Raw genomic sequence first — 24,905 nt, forward strand, 5'->3', positions numbered from 1 at the left:
AGAAGTAGGGAACAAGGAGAACCAATTTCCAGTGTATGATTGCTATCCCCAGCTCCACATGGAAGAGAAATTCCATTTAAAAAAAGTGAATGATACCTTCCTCATGCACATCACTCGGACATTGCAAGGTGGACTGCACCAGAGAATCTCTCAGGAGTCTATGGACTTCATCAGTCGATTCGGGTATTGGTACATCCAATATCCAAAGTTCACTTACCTCCGAATTCAGGGATTCTCTGGGTCCCCCTACAAGCTTCCGGCTTACCCTACCAACCGAGTTGTGTTACTCGAGGTTGTGAGGCAATTGGAGGAGTATATGGTAATTCAGAGGGAAAAACAGAAGAAGTCAGAGACTTCCTCTCTTACAATTGGTAATGGGCTGGAAACATGTCCATCGGCACAAGCTGTTGCGACAGCTGAGAAGGAGCTAGCCTGGTATCCCTTTTATCAATACAAGGCTAGAAGGAATTTTGATCCATTCCACAGGATAAAGAAGGTCGAAGGAATGACATATGAACACAGGGCTGATCTAGAAGACTATTGGGCTAACGCAGCTGATAGCTTCGAAATCAGGAAGAGATTCTGGTCAAGAATTCCTTTGAGTATGGTGAGGGCAACAGAGGTATTCAGAGTTGCCGATCAAGTAGAGGATAGCCCAGAGCTTCAGCAGCCGGGTTTTGAAAAGATGAAGAATGAACCTCTAGTTTTGATAGATTGGACAGAGGGGGAGAAATCAGACTTAGCAAATCTCATGAGGTTAGTGGTTGAGTATTCGAGGTGGTGGACATCTGAAAGGACAAGGCAATTAAAGGCCAAAGGTGTGACCTTGACCTACGAATTGATGGGAGTAGGTGATTCTTTGTCCGCCAATCCTTGTACCTCCGCAGGTAATGCTCGAAATCCAGAAAGTGTTGGGTCTCGGAAGAGGAAAGAGTTGGTTGGAAGCTCCGTAAACCTCACAGGGAAAAAGATTGGAGGTGAAAGAAGGGAGTCCAGTGAAGGCCAGTCCATCCTAAGTGCCGCTTCTATTATACCCGATCAGAATGCAGCTGGAGAGCAGGAGATGAATATCTGTATGATTGACGATGAAGTGAGAGTGCCTTCTCCTTCGGTTGAGGAAGTTATGAAGGAAGTTGTCCAAAGTCCAGACAGAGAGCAAACGGAGGTGCCTACAGTCTTCCTAGATGGCATAGCTACAAACCTGGGATGGATAGATGATGGATTTGACCAGAACACCATGGAGTAGCCAACTATCCCGGATTGGCTAAGAGAAAGAATAAAGGCCAAGGTTCCCAAGGAGGCATGTTCTGAAGAAATTACAACAACATTTCTGGAGAGGGTAAATGAGCCGGTTGTACCCAAACCGCCTAAGCCCGCCATAAAGTTTTCTTTAATCCAGAGGGATAGTGCAGGATACAGGACAATCCAGATAGCAGTGCCTAAAGAAGGAAAAACTAGGGACAACGTCGCTGCAGATGACTACAAGATCACTACCATAGAGCTGGGCAAACCCGCCCAAGACCAAGAGGTCCAGTATTTCGATGACTCTTGTAACGCTCTGAAGGCAAGTTTAGCTTAGGAGAGAGAGAAGAGAAAGAAGGTTGAAGAAGAAAACCAGCAATGGAGAAAGTATGTTCTCCATCTCACCAGGCCACTTAACCATGAGATCCCGGTTACACCTCCACAGTCCCTTCAGCAAGAATCGATGAAGGATTATGAGCATATGAAGGGTACATTCACACAGGCCAAGGAGTGGATCTCAAATGCCTCAGCACGTGCAGGTATACTGGTAGAGAACTTAGTGTCAGCACATGAGTCGGCCTCTTCACTTATCAGCCGCATCCAGGACTTAGATGCCAACTAGGAGGATGTGGAGGAAATTCAAGATGAAATACTTCCCCATCTGAAGGTCATCCGAGGTTTGTCGAAGAGAAGTTTGGTGGATGCAGGTGTCATACAGGCTGGAGATAGGTATGACTTCAACACTTGGTATTACGCTTTGGTCACCCGGACCGAAGTTTTGAAGAAATCCGAGACCAAATGCTTTGAGATAGAGGAAAGTGTTAGGGAGATTTTGGGCAAGGTGTTTCGTGTAGCATCTGAGATTTGGAAGAAAGAGAGTATAAGGGAGAAGCACTTACAAGCAGAGAACCTAAGAGCCAGGATTCAGTCTAGCTTTTTCAAGGATTCAGGGATGATTGACAAGGGCGATCTTTCAAAGATTGTAAACTTTCTCTTCATCGATAAAAACCTTCTTGCCTAGGCAGTTGAGTGGGAAGGCATCCTCGCCACATGTACCGATGATGTGGACATCATCGACTTCCAAATTAGCAGTTTGCCAAGTGTCACGATGGAGGAAGTCAGACTTATTGTGTCCAGGTACATCGAATCTACGAAGGAGGAAAGTAGGCGCTCACCCCAGTGAGATTAGCAGCTGTGCCATGTGTCACTTTCTTGTTCACTCAAACTGATGGTGTTTTGGGAAACCCTAATTAGGGTTTATTGCTTTCAATCTTGGCCCTTGATCACTGTTTGATCTTGGCCGTTCTTTTATTTTTGAGAAACTATATAAGGCTACCTCCTCATTTGGAGAGGGTGAGGTTTTTGATGTATTGTTGCGTAAGGTCATTTCCAGATAATATATTGCATGTGCGCTTGCTTTGTAATCCCTATTGTTTGAATGATTTGCATGGTTTCAATTTCCTCAACACTTAGTTAAAATTAATCTAGATTTGCTTTCATTGTTGTTAACTTGAATGAAGGATTTGATAAGTGTCGATTGATGGTGTATCTTTGCTCATACTTTTGGTAAATGGATGATTTCCATTTTACCGTGCAAAGTTAGTCTGAGCCCGTCCTCTGTGCATCCCAACATCTCTATCATAAGCACAACCCATCGAAGATCGCACCGACTTTGTGTAGTTGTCCCTAGTGTGGCGAAGCAAAGTTTGGTTTCTCGAGAGCATCCAATTGATACCGTCTCTGGAGTTCATAGGATTAGATTAGTCTTCCTAAACCCTATTTCTTTTTCCCTTTTTGAAAGTCTAAATCCCTGAAAATCCCCCAAAAAAAGAGAGCCTAAAATTGTTAAATCCATCTAAGTCCAGCAGTTCAAAAGATACTTGTTAACGTAAGTCCCCCTTGAGATTTTCAGCATACACTACCCAAGAAGCTATTCCACTAAAGTCGCTTGTTCGCACATATAGACCTTGGAATCAGTAGTGATTTTTCAGGAGAGGATAGAATGCCTTCGGGCATCCTATTCTAATGTTTGGTAGATGATAAAACAGACACCAACATAAAATGGCGCTAGAAGGAGGGCTTGATCATCATCAGGTTTCGAACAACTGAACTCGAATTTGTATTTGCAAAAGTCGTCCACGACTTTAACCCTCCTCCCACACGCAACATACAAAAGCATACGGAGGGTTTTATCACTATCAAATCCTAAAGTTACCTATTTTGGATAGTAGATATGAGGCAGCATGGTATTGCCGCATGAATTCCCATTCAACCTGCCTCTTGAACAACCTGAGCAAGGACTGAATCAATCACATATTGTAGATCAGTTGCGAGCACTTGCTTGGAAATCAAAAGTAAATTATTCTCAATTTAGGCAAGTGAGTCACATTATTGCCGAAGAAGAAGAAAAAGGTAGGCAAATAGAGACTGTGATCAAGGAAAATCTAGAGAGACAAAGGATTTCTACCCTTCACAAGCAAGTTCTTAAAGAAATCCGACAATTTTCTTTTCAGTCCACTAACATGGTAAGAGATGGGTCTACCCATCACTCCTCCTGAACTAGGAAGAGACCCCGAACCGGTGATACAGCCAGACTTGAGCTTCAACGACGAACAAGGAAACATCATCACTGAGTTATATAGCTTAGCCTAGTCTGTGAAAAGAAATTATTCTGACTGGTGTCGAATGTGCTCCATCCTTGAAGAAGAAGAAGAGATTGCTAACCGCATCAACGCACAAAATTAGAGAGAACAGGAGGAAGTTAATCCAGCTCTTACACCTGCTCCTGCACTGCCTCAGCAAGAATAGATGCTACGCTGGATCGCATAAGTCCTTTCTCCCCGGATAAATTTCAGGGAATCCTCAGATCAACACAAAGTTCATCAAAGGAATTCGTAGAGTTAGAATGACCCACAAGATCTAGACAAAAGAGAGAAATTTCACCAAAGAAAGGAGTGGGTCAAGCAAAAGAGGGTAGGCCAGAAGAAGAAGGCATTTCCAAATTATTCCAAACTCCCTCCTCTCAAGTCCCAAGCACTCCGCCTCCAGTATCCCATCCACCAATTACCCAACAAGCTCAACCAGTAGTTTTCCAAACAAATGTCCCAATGGCGTGGCGTCCAACCAACGCGTCCCCTATGGGTTTTACAGCCTATAATGCAATGCCAAAGAGTCCTGAGCACTTCTGTTCTAAGTTTCATAGCTGTGACCTAAGTCGCTCAGCTGATGAACATATCAAGATTTTTAAAGATCTCTTGCATAATAGAGATATCCAGCATGAAGATGTGGCCTGTAGGTTGTTTCCTTACACCTTTGATGAAGAAGCCTCTCACTGGTATATCCACCTGCCAGTTGACTCTATTCATAATTGGCAAGAGATGAAAGATATCTTCTTAGAAAAATTCAGATCACCAATTTCTCCATCTGAATTATATCGACAGTTTGTGGAAATAAGAAGGCAAGAGCATGAGCCTATTAGCACCTTCAATGATAGATTTCACAAGGCATATACAAGGCTAAGAGATCCCTGCAATTTGAATAATGCTGCAGCACTGCCTGTTTACTATGCAACGTTAGATCGCCTCACTTCTATGTTTGTAAAAACAAAAGGTACCCCCCCAACCAATTTAAAGGAAGCATATGCTTCAGCTATTTCAGTTAGCAATGATCTGGAATCAGTAGTGATTTTTTATGAGAGGATAGAATGCCTTCGGGCATCCTATTCTAATGTTTGGTAGATGATAAAACAGACACCAACAAGTCCGAACTTGAGTGTTATTCCTCCTCATCCCTCAAGTTCATACCATGTGTTCGAAGTTGCCAACATCTAAGTAAATCCTACGTTTGGGTGTCCTTTTGTATGTTCTGTTTTTTTTTTTAATATTATTGCAGATATTTGGGGTGGAATTGAATATTTTCTTGCTAAACCACATATCAAGATCTAGTGCCTAGTTCTGCATGAAAGTCATGTAAAGTCCCTTGAGGCCTCCTTTTCTTTGTTTATTTTCGCTTTACTTATTTGTGGGAATTCAAAGTGGATTTGGGCATCTCCACTTCCACATCATGTCTTCGCAATCTTCCATTTCCTCCTTTGCAAACATTTTGTGGTCTTTCAGGGTGCCTCTCTTCTCCTTTCCTTATCCTGAGCTTTTGTTTTTGTTTGCTCTCATTCCTCACAAATGTTTCATACTTGATCCTTGCACACTTTCTATTTGGATCCATATATATGTCTCACATCCACATCCCATGTCTAGTCTCGAAAGATTTTTCCAAAACTCCTTCCCCAAGTCTTCCGTGCAAACTTCCTTGGACATCCAAACTTCCCAACTTCTTTCCAAGTGTTTGATTCCCACATCCGATTCCACACTATTTTCCTGCAAGGGCTTCCCTTTCTAACTCATTTCTTAGTACACAGAGTTTGTCCTCACTTCCAAACCCCCACCCATACACTCCCCATATTCAAGTTGGATCTGAAATCCCATATCCTCTATTTTCACATGTCGTTTCATTTCAAGACCTTCTTGTTCTTCCAAGATGCCTCTTGCATTCTTTTGAACATCCTTGAAGTGCCATTAGTACCTTGATTTGACCTTGCAACTACCTAGTTTGTTTTCCCTACTGAAAAGACATTGTTAAATCCTATGAGTGTAGATTCAAATGCAAAATCAATGGTGGACTATGAAGGTGACCATGCTATGTTATGTCCCCTTTTTTCGAAAAATAGAAACTTGCTAAAAATAGTAAGTTTCCATTATCCCAAAATAGTAAGTCAGGATCACTTGACATTTTGGGAAATTATATTAGTTTGATATTTGTTTTTTGTCAAAAATTGAAATTCCTCACATTAAGCAATGTTAAATTAGTAACTTCTTTTGGGGAGCATCTTGTTGGTTTTGGCAAGTTGGCTAGTAGTGGATTAGTTTTTGGAAAGTTTTCTTGGCAACTTTGGGCATCTTTGACATCATGTGGCTTAATGGAAGTTGTCATAAAATGATTATGTCCATTTCATGCAAGTTTCCTCCATTTTGAGTAGTGGGAATTTGGCACCCAATTTTAGTTTTGAAATTGGCTTCATATATATTTGGTTTTGGCTTCAAGTTTCATTATTCTTGTTGCAGATTTCAAGTAAGCTTTTGCTTGATTCTTTGGTGGCTAATACCAATGGAGAAGGAGACTTTTGGACGAGATGTTCATGGTTTCCAATGTGATCTAAGGACAGAAGTCAGAGGATTGCTAGGTGGTCTTAGAATGGGAGTCAAGGAATACCATAGTATAATCTCATTTAGAGATTGGAGTCAAGGAACACTATAGTATAATCTCATTTAGAGATTATCATTGTGTCGAACAGATTGAGATTTCTTTAGCTTTGTAATTTTGTTCTCTGGGGATTGATTATTCATTTGGTGCAGATATTTATGACAGATTTATGGTTGTAACTTGCTGTTAGTCCATTATAAAATCAGTGATTATATCATAAATAACCCTTGTTAATAAGTTTGGAGAAGTTTATCAGAAAATTGTGTTCTTTGGTTGTGCTTGCTGGGCACCATTTTGCTCTCTGTTTTGATAGAATATTATAGAAGTTATTTCTGGAGTTATTTGCTGTATAATATCAGTATTTGAGAGCAAAATATATGTTTCACATTGCTGTAAGTTCGATTATGCATTAATATATCAGTTTATGAGACTTCTTTGGAAATCAGGTGTGTTGATTTGAGCATATTTCTTGGCAATGGGTGATATACTCTCAGTTTCTTGGAAAGGATTTAATAATAGAAGTTAAGGAGTACTCAAATTTTATAGTGGATATTTGAAAGATTACAATGCCAAATCTGGATTATTCATCTTGCAGATTTCACAGGATTAACGTTGCACTATATTCCAAAATAATGATAATCACTCATATTTCAAGATTCTGCAAGGAAACTGAAATGAAGGTTATCTACTCTCCTATACATTCAAGTACATCTCTTTGTGCCCAGAAGCCTCATTGAAGTACAAATTCTGTATCAGAATATCGGTTCGATGATGTCATAGGCATGGGTGACCTTAGCAATTATTCGACATTTTCCTATTTCAACAAATTGGGTTTTGTCCCAAAGGGGTCATATACTTTGTCCCAAATGTAAATACTAGAAGTACTATTTATGCGTGCAGATCCAACATCTAGTGAATGTTTTCTTGTGTATTGTATGTATTTCCTAAATATCTTGTTGATCTTCTCAATCATATTTTGTGATTTGAGTGTTAACTCTGATTACTTATTCATCTATCCCTGTAAAGCCTTTGCAAGGTGCCTTTTCAGATTAATACAAGAAATATATGGGTTTATTCATGGATAACTAGGTATGTTCTTGTATGAATTTCATTCATCTGCTTTCCTGCATGGATAGAGCCTAGCTCATCTATGCGTTTTAAAAGATCTTGTGTTCAGTAGTGTCTTGATTAATTGTCACAAAATGGATTTCAGTTATTCCTTTGGTGTGTTAAACATTTAGACTTTGTTGGCCCGGTTGGATGTAGGCACCCATCTGCTTTATACTCAATCTCCCAACACCCATCACACTCAAAACAGATTTAAACTTCATTTAATTTTGTGTTGATTTAGTCTCATTCACTGACATGTCTAGATGTGCATAAGAATAACCATATCCCTAGAAAGTTCACACGGTGGTTGATTTGGTTTAAAGAGGTGCAAAACCTTTCATTGTTTAAATGAGCACACAAGAACATAGTGATAGATAAATAGGCGTATGCACTGGGTATGGTTTGCATCAAGATATATGTTCATTTCCAAGAGTTACATTTAGTAATTCACCTTAGGGAAGCCCCCCTTGGCCTAGCAAAGTTAAAGTCCAAGGTCTTACCCACCTTAGCAAATTGGTTTGTAGTTGCCTTGCTTCATTATAAGTTTGTGGTCTTTTACCTTAAGTTTGTCAGCCTTGGTGCTCAGGAAAGATTTTGGCTTTAGGGATTTGGACGTACAACTCTGAGTACCAACATGTTCTACTTAGGGGACAAACAATGACTTTGCTGGGACAAAGAAAGACTCCAAGGTAAGGTAAAGCAGCTTAAGCAGTTATGCATATTCCATTTGAGATTCTAGAGCAAGTGGGCAAGAATGCTTTCAAATTACATTTGTCTCCTTAGATAAATATCTATTCTATAATGAATGCTGTTTATGCTAGATGAAGGAGGAGGTGTTTTGTTGTTGTCCATTGAGTGTCTTGCTCCTGACATCCAAGAAGAGCCGGGAAAATATATTTTAGAACCATAGATTGTTAACAAGAAGAATGTAGGATTGGCAAATTGGGTTGAAAGGACATTTTCCAAGCAAAACTAAGTGGTGTCTGAAGGATGAAGTGGAAAAGAAATTCTTTAGTTAATAAGTTCCTAATTTTATGGTAACCAAAAGCCTCACAATGGGGATGTGTTATCTGAATTAGATTATGTATTGTTAGTAGAATACACTAAATTGTTATTCTCAAGACAATTGAAAGGTAACTTCTATAAGAAACTTTCAAGTGATCATTTCTGTTGGGATCCAGCCAAAGGTGGAGAAGGATATATAGTGCTTGTAGTCTTTAAGGCAACTGTCATGGATAAGATGATTTGAGCAACTTACATTGAAAATTCAATCAAGTACATTTCTGAGAACTTTAAGTTTTGTAAATGGTAGCTAAATTGGGGATTGAAGCAGTCCAAAATATATATTCAGCCTTATGAAGTTGATCGTAATGCTGAAATATTTGATCATTGGTTAGCTCAATTAGGGGATATTCTAGCTTGTATACAATTAGTGAAGCACAAATTTATTTTACAAGATTGAAGCTAGTCATGATTTAACTTTGTTTTAGAGCTGTTCATTTCTTGTGTATGAGTAAGTTGCCTCTAATTTGTAAACTGAATGATTTGAAACATTGATTAAGAGCCAATATTAATTTGATTCTTATGAGGCATTATGCATTGTTCCATGGGGATGCAGCCCTTGGATGATATTTCTTTGCTGGTTCTCTGGCCAATTCAAGTCTAGGTTATCAAATGGCAGTTGGTTATCATGAGGCAAAACCATTTTGACAGAGGGAGCTCATGATGGCGTGCGTTACTTCAGTCAGTCTTCAAGGGAGGTGCATTTAATTTTGTTTGCAAAAAAGTAATAATATCAAGAATCACCGCTCGTGCTGCTACCTTTGCGTGCTCTTAACCATTTAATCTGTCATTAATGATGGTACTTCGCAAATCTCCTTTGATTTGCTTTTTGGAAATTGTGCCTGGCGGTGGGCTGATTTAGAGACTGATAGAAAGAGAACTTGAGAACCTCCGATACCTCGATATTGGTCCATGGGGAAGCGATTATTGGGAATGGATCAGAAATGGGAACTGCAGGGTTTATTGGTTGTCGCCCAACAAACATTTACCTTTCTTTCTATTGCGATATCGGGTGAAAGCGGAACTTAGGAATTTCAAACATAGTTCTGACATGCTAGGACAAGAGCGATAAGGAAGAAGGGACTTTCTATTAATATGGATAGGCAATTTTGGAAAATAAAGTAGGGGGCAACACTCGGTACATAAATGCACATCGGGCAGATTTAAAGGGTGACTAAAAGTCAAACATAGGTACTGAGATGTTCTTTGATTTTGTAAAAAGCAGTCAGCAGTAACAATATGATACAGTGAATCAGAGTACAAAGTTTCCATTTAACCAAGATTGGAATCAATATGTTCAAGATTCTGAAAGACCTGAATTTTCAATAAACTGATCTGACAATATAAAATTATGAGGATCAAAGTGCTATGCATGCAATGAGGAGTCCAGTCTAGCACGCACACACCTTGCACATCAAATTTTATCATCACCATATAAGACAGAAGTCCCAGAATACTGAAATAGAGTTCATTTAGTGTCTGAGGAAAGATCAAGCAACGAAGATCTATATAAATCAGTTAGTAGAGAGGGGTTCCAATATAAAGGGGTGTACCAACTAGAAATTACTGAAATAATACAGAGAAATTACTGAAATAATAAAGATTACCCCTCTCTTATTTCTCTTGTGCCTAGAAAATAGTAATAATTTCATTCTAAGAAGAAAACCACCCTTATATCTAAGGAGCTCTCTTTAAAGCAAGTCCATGTTTGGAAGATTAAGAATTTCCTCAAATTATGAAAAATAATATGAATTCGATCGGAAAACTTGGTGAAACATTTAACTTCTAAATGGTTGCCATGAAGAAGTCCAATGTTAAAGTGGTTTGAAGGGCAGAGCCTGTGAAGTAACTTTGCCATACAAACAAATTTGTTTTGGATTAATTTAGCTATTATATGTTCTGGATAATATTCAAATAACTAACATTCTTGTATCATGTCTAATCTTTGCAGTGAATCGCCAAAGGGAGCAAATGATGCATCTACTTTCCAGAGAAAGGTATATTTGCTCAACTTTCCCTATATTCTTTTTAAAACTACATAATCAAATTAAAGCATGCGTTTCAAGAGCCAACTAAGAACATCCATTCATTTCTCCATTATTGTGTACTTTTAGTATAGAATGCAAAAAAGCTGACAAACTGTATTTCATTCATGCTGGCAAGGGCAAGTCATCATGATACACCAGTATGATAATGTTCTCTTCACAAGAGCAGTTTATAGCTGGATGCACTGATTATTGAACATTTTGGTTACAATCCTCACCAATTATTGAACATTTTGGTTACAATTTGCACATCAAGAAATCCTGTGGTACCTTTTCTGCATTTGCACAGATCGCAAAAGAACATTTAATAGGCTCTTGTTACTAAACTCTGATCATTGTTATCTGTTTTATGTAGCTTTTGATGTTGTCATTGGAAGCATCTGTGAATGCTTCCAAGTTAAGTGTCTAATGTTATTCTTAGGATCAATCAAGTGGTCAATTGTTGTCAGTCACAACAAAATGTGCATCTCTAACATTCTTCTTAGTCCTAGAATATTCCCTATCTAATTTGGTGGCAATAACAATCCTTTGATTTTTAGATTCTTGTTGGTAACAATATGAAACTCAATGTTTGTACTAACTTGGTGCCCGTTTTTGTCATCAATTCATCATCATTTGTTTGTCAAGCCAAAGTTAGTGGTTGCCTTTCCAATCATTTGCAATAGCTTGTCTTTTCCGGTCTAGTATTTTGGTTAACTACTTGTGCAGGAGGGATCAAAGTTCTACTATTTCAAGGAGAAGACTGATGAGGTTCCTGTTGGTGATGACTGTGGCAATGAAAGGTAAGTATGAGGTAGCAAAGGCAATGAGAGCTTCAGAGAGGTAAGATGGCTAAGTAGGGCAAACTCTTCTCAACATTTCTTTAATTGGCAAAAACTTAGTTTCCCCCCCCCCCCACAAGTAAAGATCCTGACAAATATATTATGAAAGTGTACCTAGGACATGAAATAGGCCAATTATTTTAGTAAAACTTACCAACGGTGAAGGGGAATAACAAGATAAAGTAAGGCACACTTCTTTCAAGCAGTCTTCAGTCTTCAAAGTGGCAGGGGCATTGGTGATTTATGCCTAGAGGCATGGAGTAATCTAACTCATACTGCAGTACACTGCTGGAGTGGCAGTACCAGCTAAAATGTATGCCAAACATGTCAGAGAGGCAAAAGTCCAAGGAAGGCATGCCAAGTTTGGGTCAAGTGTCAAGGGCTTTATTAAAGAATGCAAATAGGAAAAGAAGAGACAATCAATGGAGTTGGTGCTATTTTATGGTGGCAGTGTAGGGAAAAGTTTTTCCCTAGTTCCAAACGTGGCAAGTGTCTTATGAAAGTCGGCAGCTTATAATAAATTTTAAGTTTTCATCTTTAAGTTGCAAAATCACTAGTATTCTCCGCCCAGCTTATAAGGTGTAAATTAAGACATTTAGGTGCACTTTTGATGTTTTATTGCCACATTAAAGTTCTGCCTGATATGTTGTAAAAGGTGGTCATCTAGTCAGTAATCTGTGCCAAGCATACACTGGAAGTTAAAATCAAGGGTGGCTCACTTTGTCAAGGGTTTTGCCACTCATTTTCAGTGCCCGTGATTTTAAAATGTGACAAAAAGATTAAGAAACTCGGCCTCTCCATATTTCAGTTGACTGGAAGTGAAATCAGTGGTTTAAAAGCGTGCAACTCTATGCTATTAATGGGCACTGTCCATCTCTCAATCCTAAGATCCATTTTGGTCCTCAATTTAGGCAGAAGCTTGAGGTTTTTCCCTCCTTTTTGCAGATTAAAGGTCTCCTGATATGTACGGCTGTCAATGTTGTTGTAACAGCAAAATCATGGTTAAATAATCTGTTAATGATCTTTTTGTGACAGTTGCTTATTCAAGTCAGCTAACACTTATGTTTTCTTTGAAGCTTATCTGATTTTTATCATTCTTTGGTACTCACGAGCGTCTTAATTTGAGGTAAATATTCAACGTAAGGTGCAGGTTCTTAGGGCAGAATCGTTAATGATCAGTGCCAACATTCAAAGGAAATATGAAGGCAAGAAACAGGGCATATCTTTTTACTGCAAGGTCCAAATAAAGCTCCACCATGTATTCTTGATGTAGCAAAGGTTCAAGGAAAGCATTTCATTTAGAAATAAGGCAACTGTGACACTTATGTTGCTATTTAGAAAGGACAAATAAGGCAAAGGTGACATTTATGCTTACATGAAAGCTTATCATATTTTGATCATACTATTGGTAGCCATGAGATTCCTAGTTTGAGGAAAATATTCAAGGCAAAGTGCAGGGTCATAGGGAAGACCGGTTAATGATCAGTGCCAACATCCAAAGGAAATATGAAGGCAAAAACAATGTGCATCTTAAATTGGCAAGAGGCAAATTGAAATAATACATCATTATATATCCTTGATGTGGCAAACATTCGAGTAAAGCACACAATTCATGAAAGGAGAGATGAGGCAACGGTGAGGCACACTTGGGAGTGGCAAAGGGCATCTAAAGCTCTGCCGAAAGATTAAAAAGTGAATGTAAATTAAGTGAACCTTACTCAGGATTAAAATGATAGATTTGTGCCTATTTCAGGCTATTTGTATCTATTGTGTGTTTTAAAGTAGTTCTATTTCTGCTTTTTCTGTAGACAGGGATAGAATTGCTTTGAAACAGTTTCCTTTTTGGGAATTGTTATTATTTTATCGTTAAAAGCCACGCCTTGGGAGCTTATAAATAAGTGTTTTCCGAACATAATTGGTACATGATAGTTGAAATCATAATTGGTAAAAGATAGATACTTTCATTTGAATTTCAAACTCAAGCTATTGCATTTTTCTGTAGTGAATGAATTTGAGTTCCTATGTCGCAATATCTTATGTTGAGGTAATTGATTTTGTGTTGCTAGTACCATTAATTAAATGAATTGAGTAGCTTTCTCAAGCATTGCATTGATGCTCATAATTCATTGAAGTAATAACTTTCCGTATCATTTAGCAATTTATTTCTAAATTGTGTTGTTCATCCATTTAAGTATCTCTTGTTGATGTAGTTTTGTTGGTCTTTGATTAGCTAATAACCAGCATTTTTCTATGTTTGTCTTTCAAATTTTTGTTAATAACCAAATATTGGTCTTTTCTTTCGGCAACAAGAAGTTGATTTTTATTGTTTTTGCTTGATAGTTTTCCCTTCTTTCAATCTAACATTCTCATTACAGGTTTTGACTATTCGCAATTTGACGTTTCCATCCATGGCAAGAAAACATAGTACATTATAGATATTCTCATTTAATTTAGAGCCCTATTGAAATCTTGTACAATATGCATACCTATATATTCTATTTATAGTTTTAGGTTTTAGATTTAGTTAGGTTTCAAGGAGCTTCTTGTTATAATATGAAGAACTGTTATGCTGTATGTCTTGTTTGATTTTGTGTTGTCTATGAATAGACAAATTAATCTCCCAAAAATTCTTAGGTAGTTGTTTAATTTCCTATTTGATTGCTCTTTCTTTGAACAATTATTTGAGAATAATAAAGCCTAAAACAAAGTTTATTTATTTTGGCTTTTAAGTGAGTACATGGGGACATGTCCCCTATGGTTTTAGGCCAAGTCCCTGTACTCGGATGGGGGACGCCTTGGGGATGTTTCGCAGGCATCCCCAAAATGCATCTGTTTTTTCGAGGACATCCTCAATTGAAGGGGATGTCTCAGTGATGCCTAGGGGGCGACTGACTATCCCTAGGATGGCTAGGGGATGCGTGGACCTCCCCTAACTGTCTTGGGGACAATCGGCTGGCCCCTATTTTCCAGTTGACTTTTCCAACGAAAAAGCACAGCAAATTTTTTATTTTTCAACTTTTTTTTTGGCTTTCTAAGTGGAGGCCACACCCTCCCACCCATAAAATGAAGCATAAAACTTGTTTTCAAGGCCATGTGAGCTCATTCTCAAATTCCAAAAATAATTTGCAGCAAAGAGGAAAGAGAGGAATCAAAGAGGAGGGTTTGAAGGTGCCGTTGAAGAGAAAAACCAGCATTTAATAGCAAAAAAGGAGAGCATTAAGGCAGCAATTAAGTAGCAATATTTATTTGTTTGACTCTCATCACTCATGCGAACTTTATTTGTTGTGTTTTACTAAGTATTTTTGAATCTTTGATACTGTAATGTATATGCCAATATGATTACATTTGCTGATTTGCAACTTTCTCAATGTTATCATATGAATATCTGAAATTTCCCTGTATTTTTACTTATATATATTAGTCTTTCCTGGGGATGTGTTTCCTGGGTAAAACCAGGTGTCCTGGAAACGGATTTGTCTCGGAGACAAGGGGACAGGTAGGGGATGCCCCCTCATGTTCCCTCATGTATTAACTATTAAGTTACATCATGCATATGAATTTATCAATATAACTCTCATTTGAACTCTCAATTCAACTCAATTGTTATGTATAAACTGTAATGTATATGATGAATGATTTATCAATGTTATCATATGAATATTTGAAATTTCCTTATATATTTTAAATGATTTTATGGTTTCTTACTCCGAGACATTTGGTCAAACAGTTTGGAAATCATAAAATCAATCAATAAATCTGATTTGAAGGGTTTAGATTTAGAACATCTGCAACCATTAATATTGATCTCATGAATAATCACAAATAGTTGCGATACATGAAGATAGTCATTGACTTTTTTACAAACGCTTGGCATTTACCAATTTAATTGCTGATAAAATTTTAATATGGAAATACACAATTGAAATGTAAATTTTGCTAACCTTAAACTGTTTTAGAATTTCGTATACATTAGAAAATTGATAAATGGATCCCTGTTGGCCTCATAGTATTCAATGCTGTTCCTGTATATCAAACTTCTGTATTTCTCCAACCTGCTTCTGCACACCAAACTCTCTTAAATTCCAATGCCATCTCCTTACAAGTGTGGCTCTTCCGATATTCAATGTCAACAGTTCCCTTAATGCGACCTGTATGATACTAGAAAATGAATAGCTAGGGTTCACAAACAAATAAATACTAGCAATACTACTGTGGCTTGATCTCAATCTTTTTTATTTACAAGCAATAAAATGGAACGACCTGCTCAATAGATTAACTCTTCTTACAAATTTATTGCTGCCTGCAAGCTTTAGTAGAATTGTCAACTGCAAGTCCTTGAAACTGTAAAGATTAACTCTTCTTACAAATTTATTGCTGCCTGCAAGCTTTAGTAGAATTGTCAACTGCAAGTCCTTGAAACTGTAAAGTTATGACAATCTAGCTCAAATATCACCACAATATTTTAACATTCAATTAACCTTTACACAAACAACATAGGGCGTAAAGTGTTCAGCTCAATGATGATCTCTGGTGAAATCACTTGATTGGCTAGGTGGGTTTTCGTCCATGATACTAATTTCTCCAATGGTTTTCGTCCATGACACTAATTTCTCCAATGGTTTTCGTCCTTTGGCTGAGGAAGGAACCAAGTTCAAACTACCTGAACTGGGATTTATAAATGAAATCAAGAATGAAGAAAATGTCTCCTCATATGTTGCTTTTATAACTCCTTCAGATCATTCTAGAATTTTTCATAAAATATCTTTTAGTTTATAATTTACTTTTTGAACCCTTAAGTCACTTAATGTCTCTTTTCTTAATTAATTGAATATACATTTTTTATTTTACTTATAGACAACTTAACATTTGGCTTCTTAATTATTTGATTATTTATTGAACATTCTCCCAAAGTTACGAAAAATGTTAAAATGGCCATATATGAATTCTGACCACACTAAAATAGCCTTAAGTTCTTAGATTGAAGTCAACATCTCTAAGAAGTGTGGAGTGCTCCAAGAATGTTTAAATTGCATCTAGAAGGCACCTTTGGATTCATCTTGATCTTTTGAATTCATTACAATTGTGAAAATTCTTTTGGGAAAAAGTTGGTGCTCTGCGAGATTCCTGGAACTTTCCATGAATGTTGGAATAGACCCAAAAAAGGACATTTCAAGTCCTTCCCCAAAATTACTTGTCCTAAAGTAATGCCTACTCAATCCCTTGACTAGTCCTCGATAAAAGAATCATTGAGATTCCAGGATCCCAAATCAATTGTGAGAAAACCACACCATGGTTTCATTGCACCAGTTTGACAAGAACTGGAATATCAATGCAAATTCTTCTGTTTTCACTTTCTGTAGCCCAGAATAATAACCATCGTGGCAAACCAAGTTGAGATACCGACGAGATCTAAATTCTTCCTGTGAAAAATGGAATACCTTATATCAGAGTGTCTCAATGTAGACGTTACATTCAATACTACTGCCAATCCTGAACTTGGGCATCTGAGAAAATAATATGTTTAACCAGTAAGCATGACACTCATTCAAATCATAAATGATCCCAAGAGGTGACACGGATTAGTTTCTGTGGAAAATATATTCTGATAGTCATAAACCGTTTGGATTTTAAACCAAAACAAGGATATGTGAGCTGAAAATTTTAATTGCTTTAGATGAAGCCATTCACCAAAATATTTCCATGATTTAATAGCCTTTAGAGAATTATCCATTTGTTCAAATCTGAAATCAGCGATTTATATTTTCATCCAAAACAGCAACTTAAAACTAGATTAGAAACTGCAAAAATGAATTATTATTATTTCCATTGATAATGTAAGCAACAAAATAATGAAAATTGCCTCTACAAAAGCTAGAAAATCATCACAATTGATCACTTTTTAAAATGTGCTATGTCTCTTGTCCAAAAGTGATTGCTACACTACTTGCGAGTATTCAAATCAAATTCCACGATGACCGAACTGTAGTAGCATATAAGAAGAAATTCTGAATTGTAGTTCTTTATGCAACCTTTTTCTTGTAACTACTAACCTCTGACACCACCAGCTGATGTTCACTTGCATAAGACTGAATCTTGAAGCGTTACCATAATGATTATGCTGCTTTGCTTTGATATCCATGCGAACTTCTCCTTGAAATTTTATAGTGGTCCTTGTTACTTTCTGAATAGTAATGATATCTCCCACCCAAATTCTTGTTAACTATAGATAGTGCTTTTCGCTCCATTGCATATTTGGAGATGCAACATCACACATCATGCAAGTTTGACCCAAAGTAAACTAATGCCATAACAAGATGTCTAATCTAGGCCCATGCCATAAGTTTCGGTACTCTCTTTATGTCTTTAGCAAGTGCTTAAAAGCCTACGCGTCTTCATGATGCAAGGAGTGATGAGATCAACTTGTATTGTCTTATAGACTTATGCCGTTTGTGATCTCCTCATCCTTCATCCAAACGAGAAATCCTGTATATAGCTTGATTTCAATTGCATTCTAACATGCTTAGTTAAAAGATCATGAACAATGACAAAAATTTTGCTGACCATCAGTTGCTGGTTTGAGAATTGGAGCAATGTCGAAGCTAACATTTTGCTTAAATGCATGCTCCTCAACAGGGTTTTTTTGTAAAATGAAATTTGTATGTTTCATGAATGGGAAAACTCTGCTTTTATTCTAAATTATTACAATCAGATTGATCCATATGCTTATCAGTAGTTGTTGATTTGAAATGCTAGTATGTTTAAAAGCATTATTGTAATCAACTGAGACCTTTTCCCTTGTGCATGTCTCTCAACAAGGTCATTTTGGAACTCTACCTCAAAATGTTGGTTATCATAAGGTATCTCTGCATCCATCTCAAAGAGTGGATTATCAAAAACATGGAAGTTATTTTCATTATTTGTTTAGGCCAATATTCTCGCTGAACCAACTCTTCTTCATAAGGATGCTCTAAGTCGTTCTCTTTTTGAAAGCTTAGAAACTCCTCTTCCTTTGCAAATGCTCTTGTAGAGTGCTTATCTTCTCGTTTAGTGATCTTTGTTCAACTATCTTTTGAAGATTTGAATTCTTCCACTATAAAATGGAGCACCTCATACTAGTGTACTTTAGCGTATATGTCACCCGCAATCCAATTATCAATCCGGATCATGGGCATTGGAGAAAATAATCTATTTAACAAATAAGCAATAAGCATGATACTCAAAAAATTGGTGCTCTCCAATATTCTTGGGACTTTCCGAGAATGTTGGAATGGATTGAAAAAGGGTTATTACAATGCGGACCTATACTCTAAGGTTCAATCAAGGTAGTGTGTCGTGCATGGTTAAAAAATTATAGATGAAAACTTGTCCATTATAAGTTTCCTAGTAGTACCACACTAAACAACATTGTCATATAATAATATGAACCACATTTGATGGCGATTCAACCATGACCACTACATCAAATAATTCGAACATTGTAGGTGTGAATTTTATTGTGTCTAATGCATCCATAGATTTTAGAAGATTGTGCCAATATCAAATGAGGAAAGGAAATTTATGTGTGTTTGGCTCTTTCTATTTGTTTCCTCATTTGACATTATAGTCCATTGTAATGTCCCCTTTTTAGCTCGTTCCTATTCTTGAGTGGTTAGCCTATCATTCTGACCCTCGTAGGCTAATAATTGTGGATAGAGGGTCTTCTGAGGCAGAGGTATGGTTAATGGAGATTCTTGTCTTCTTCAGAATTCAGTATATTCCAGTTTGGTCTTCGTCTGGCTCAGATTGGACTTCGTTTGGGCTCAATTTCATATACTTACTATTTATAGTAAGTCGGGAGACAATCGAGAGGGACTGTTTCTATTTTTAGTAAGTCAGTGGGTTGGATAGAGGATAAAATGGTCAACTCCCTAGTGCAGATAGAATGAAGAAATATTGATTGATCATGGAGTTATGCTCATTTGATTATTAATAAAGTGATAACTTTATTAATAAATATTATTATGAGGCTATTTAATGTTATTATTATTTTATAAAGAAAGGGTCATATTCATCATTAAAATGGCCATGTTTTAATTAATATTGAGTGCCTAGCCAAGGAGGAAATTAAATGACAAAGTGCAAATATAAAATTATATTATTAATGATTTATTAGAAGATTCTAGATGGCCGACTTCAAGAGGAGGAAAAAGAATAAATAGGGAATGAGGCTCATTGTTTTGGCATCAAATGTTTTGACACCTTTTTTGTTTGATAGCTTTTGGAGCTGAGGGTTTCTGCAGTTTATCATCAGCCATTGGGAACGAAAATTCTCAATTGGTAATGTGATTCTGAGGTTGTGAAATATCTTCCGAATTATCGCTGGTTGTGGGCTCTACTTCAGGAGTTGAACTTGGGTTAAATTTTTTGGCCAAGGGCCAAATCTACTTGTAGACTTGGTGATTTGAATTGAGACAATAATTAGGAGGGTTTATGCTCCATCGATTTGTGCTAGAGAACCGGATATCCATCTTGAGCAATCTGATTTATTTATCAGACATTTCCAGTTATTCGAACCAGCTTATAAGTGCCACGATTATGTTCATAGCACCCAATTGATGCATCGATTTCACCCCTATGCCGGAGCGTTCACTTTGGGAGAAGCCAATGATGATTTTTGATGCTTGAAAGGTGACTTAGAAGCTGTAATTTATTTATTACTGACTGAAACAATCAGACTAGGGGCGGCAGTTAGAGAGCCACGTTTTGGGCAATTGAGGGGGTCAACTTCATTGGAGCTGCATTGCAACTCATCCTCTCTCTAAGGTGACTTCCCTTACCAGGTTTTCATTTTATTTTTGTAGTGCATTGATCACATGTCATCATTAGGAGTTGCTGTTGTAGATGTCATTTAAAACAGACCTATCATTGTAGTTGATTTACGAATGTAAGCCAAGAATCAAGGCATCTACATGTTCTATTGTATTTGGGCAATTGTATATAATAAAGGAGAAATAAGTTGCGGGCTATTTTTTGATGATATGTTGATATTCATGATGATAGTAGTTTGCATGCCAAATGTTTGTGAAAATGCCTCTTGGCTGTAGGTGCATATTCTTCATTTGGAAATCATATATATGCGCATTGGGAAGGTAAAAGGGTAGTCATTTATGCATTGAGCTTATAGTTTTGAGATTATAGAAATCATTTGCAAACATTACTCGTGCCTTGGAATCAATTACACGGAATTATATCAGACTGATAACTCAGACCAGCAAGCTAGAAGGTTATATGTGAATTGTTTGACAATATTCCTTGAGCCAAAATCGGCAAAATTTTACATCAGATTGGACAAGGGATACCACATCCATCCATTCTTTTTCCCTTAAATTGATGTTCACTACATTCTTAAGATGTTGTACTGTGTTATTTAGCATATCAGCCGTCAATATCTTGTAGAATGGGGTTTTAAACCTAAGAACTACAATTGCAATAGCATCCACCATAGCTTGCCAGTATGGAGACTTGACAACATAGAACAATAGGATAGAGTAGAACCAAAAAATCACAATTGCCGCCTTCTCGTATTCGTTGATATTCTTCCTCCATTCCATAGTCTTCAAAGTGCTTTGCATTCTCAGGGAAGTATGAGGTGCAAAGATAACCTCCACTTGAATTTGGGTTGCATGTTGTTTTAGTAGCTGTCAATTGAGAACCCGTTAAAGACTATTGTGTTGTGGCTACCTCATTCAAAGTATTGCCCCTACTATCTTTAGAATTAGAAGCCATTTCTATCCTAGTTCTTTCCTTTTTAGCCTTGCCGTTAGAAATTGCTTGAAGAGACTATGGTGCCTGATATATGATATCTAAAGGGCACATTCGACAAGGAACAATTTCATGTACTGCTCCTTCACTAATTGACATCTGAGGCAATATGTGCATCCATTGACATCATGCAAGAAAGGATGCTTTTAACCTTATTTGTACCTAAGATTGACATGGAATATGCTGTTACAAAGCTTCTCTCATGCAATATGATGACAAAATCTGAAAAAAATTCTAACTTCTGTCTTTCATATGTTTTGAGGTTATAATTTTGGTATTCTAACTTCTAAAAGAAACCATTATTGCTGGACGCTTATTAAAACTCCTACCTTTTTTATACCTTAATGCCCAATGCCAAAATTACTTGCTATACAAATGTGATGGTATATAAGAGTAGCTATCTTGATATATCAAAATTTCTAAAATACCTCAGCTTAGTATATTCTTGGAGGTATGCAGAAGATTGAAAGTATGTGGAAGATAGATGTTGGCAAGAGTAGAGTTGTACGGGAGGAGAGTGGCATAATATAAATGTCATGTGAAAGGTCTCGAGCATTGTTCACGAATTCTATGAGTACTCTTTGCTTTTTTGTTGTGCTAGTTTTTACAAGTTTGACTGGCGATTTTTTACAAACATAGGAAAATCATGGATAAAAGGTCAATTCGGGTAAAATGCCAGCTAGATCATGTTTTTCACATTTCTTCTTTGCCATAAAACGATGCATTCTCTTTTTCGAGATGATAATTTTTGATTTAATACATTTTGTAATTGAATTTTACAAAAGAAAATATGTTTAAGAAATTTTAATTTTTAGTACTTTCTATGTTACTGAGTTGTTCTCGATTTAAAATTTTTGGGCTTGCCAAGTACTTTTTGGGTCCGAATATTTGAGCTATGGTCTAGAGCACATAGGCATTGTCATTCGTTTGACACTTTGATCCCCCTAGGACGGATTTACAATTGAATGACATATCATTGGTAGAAGAAAGATTGGAAGAAGAGAAGAAATGTAAGAGAATACAATTGTAGGGAAAGGTGTCTGTAGTCTTCTTATTACTTCAATCTTTATAGTTGGTGTGTGTTTTATGATTCACCGAACATTAGAATAAAATATCCAAGGACACTCTACCCTCTCTTGAACAAAATCACTATGTGTGCTAAGATTGCGTGAAGATCACACGACAACTCCAAGGTTTATATATGCAAACAGGCAACTTGATGTTGGATAGCTTCCTTGGGGATGTTTGCTGAAATACAAGGGGGACTTAGGCTCGACTGATATCATTCACAAGTTAGGACTTAGACGAATTTGACAATAAATGCTATCTTTTGGATTTCAAAAGGGATAAAAGGGAGAAATTTTTAGAAGTGCTATACTACTAAGAACTCAAGAGACGGTAAAGATTAGGTGAAACTAACAAAAACACTTTGCTTCGCCACACTAAGGACAACTACACAAAGTAAGTGCAATCTTCAAGGGTTGTGCTAAAGATTTTCAAACTATGAGTAATACCATTAGTTGAACAATATTTATCCAAAGTAGAAGCTAAAACACCCACAATATAAGCTCAGGCTAACTTTACACAATGAACAAAAATCATTTGTTCAAAAAAAGTATGAGCAATATACTATCAAATCTTTCATTCATCTAACAACTTTGTAAGCAAATCTATTGTATGTTGAAGAAAGTATGCAACCATGCAACTACGTGATAACAATAAAGTTTCAAAGCAATATGCAAATGAACTTTTATTATCAAAGTAGCTCTTAGAAACAATTTCATAAACCTCTCCACACAATAAAATGAGAGAATAGGAGTTTGTATAGACCTATGTTACCCTGAGTTTTCGGGATGAGGGGACGAGGAAACATAATATAGGGGACGGCTAGCTAGCTATATATATATATATATATATGATATTTAATAATAGTAACATAATAACATTTATAAAATAGAGTCTTGATTCTAACTCTAATTATGTAATATACTAATATCATTGATCATTCATAGAATCATCATAGATCTAAGAACATAGCATCAAATGGATAAATTATAAAATCGAATCATCATAGAATAAGATTAAGAACATAGGATAGCATCATGAATCATGATCAAAAGAATCAAATAAGAGTTCAAATTTCAATTTCATACATTCATAGATATAATTCATTGAAACAATGAGATGTTATACTATCAAGTATCATATCATAGATTCATATATCAAAATATTTAAATAAGCAAATGCTGCAAGTTTTAACTTTTAACAAAATGAAACATTGAAAAGTTAAAGTAATAGATGAAGAGCTATAAGTATCATATCATATAGAAACTACCTGTATCAATGTATCATATAATGTCAAAAGTGAGAAGACTCAAAGTGACAGTCCGAAAGTTTCAAACTTAAAAGTCAAAATGAAAACAAAAATAGTATGTTGCTGCCCCTAATCTTGATCCAAGTCAATGTCACTGTCACTGTCAGCTTGAATCTCAAAGGTTCCGTCATCCAACGGAACGCCAAGCAATCCCTGTGGTGTGTCATCCTCATCAACTTGGGTGGTGTCTTCGGGATTAATATCCCACCGTAAAGCTAGTGTCTGTCGATACTTTGGAATCTTACGATTTGCAAGTCATAGAGCACTATGCACAACCACCAACTTCTCTGCCCGTTTAGAGGTAAGCTTATTCCTCATCACGGAGTGGATAGAGCAATATGTAGACCAATAACTCTCTGCAGCGGAGGAACTAGCAACCCGTGAGAGGAGACGAATGGCAAGTGACCTCAACTGTGGTGCATCTGACCCATGCCATTGCCACCATCCAATGGGGCTTTTCTGTGCCATTATTGCTCTATCCATCTTGGCCTTTGGTGTGCTAAAGTTTGGACCATCAAGGTTTGTGAAGGCTCTATCCATCTTGGCCTTTGGTGTGCTAAAGTTTGGACCATCAAGGTTTGTGAAGGCAACCCATTGCTCACGAAGTCTACCAGATTCCTCAGCTGAATACATCTATTGAAGGGCCTTTATAATCCAACGTCTCACCTCGGCATCCTCACTAGGAGCGCACCTTCCAGGCCTAGGCTCATACCATTTTGGGTTTAGTGCATAGGCTGCCATATGAAGTGGAGTGTTCATAGCATTCCACCTACGCATGAAAATTGGGTGAATGTACTCCTAATATAAGTCCAATGACTTATCGTGAGCCAAAATTATCTCCATCTTCTGAATCATGCTGTCCATAGTGTCATATATCTCTCCAAGGCTAGGAGAGTTTGTATCAGCATATCTAATGACATCTACAACAAGAGAGATGATGGAGCAAACATATCTGCAATAAGAAAAAGAACAAAATGTTAAAAATCGGAATTTTTAATGTAAAATCAGATGTTTTTTAATTAAATTACTGAAAATTAGAAATTTTTAATTAAAATCAGAAATTTTAAAATTTGATAATTGAAAGAAATTTCTGATTTTAAATTATATATGACAATCAACATGTTCTACCTCACAGTGGTCCACCAATTGTCATCAAGGATCCGCTCTTTTATGGCTTTTCCTTCAGTAGTGTTT

At 36.9% G+C, this 24,905-nt stretch overlaps 1 protein-coding gene across 1 annotated transcript in view; it reads left to right on the forward strand.

Moving 5' to 3' along the window:
* Positions 1-24,905, forward strand: part of LOC131079022 (uncharacterized) — a 239,365-nt gene that overhangs the window by 80,029 nt on the left and 134,431 nt on the right. Inside the window, exon 3 of the mRNA XM_058016888.2 lies at positions 10,622-10,667. Coding sequence (XP_057872871.2) covers positions 10,622-10,667 — 46 coding nt within the window. The remainder of the gene's footprint in view (positions 1-10,621; positions 10,668-24,905) is intronic.

This window comes from Cryptomeria japonica, chromosome 8 (assembly GCF_030272615.1).
Source record: "Cryptomeria japonica chromosome 8, Sugi_1.0, whole genome shotgun sequence".
Lineage (NCBI taxonomy): Eukaryota > Viridiplantae > Streptophyta > Pinopsida > Cupressales > Cupressaceae > Cryptomeria > Cryptomeria japonica.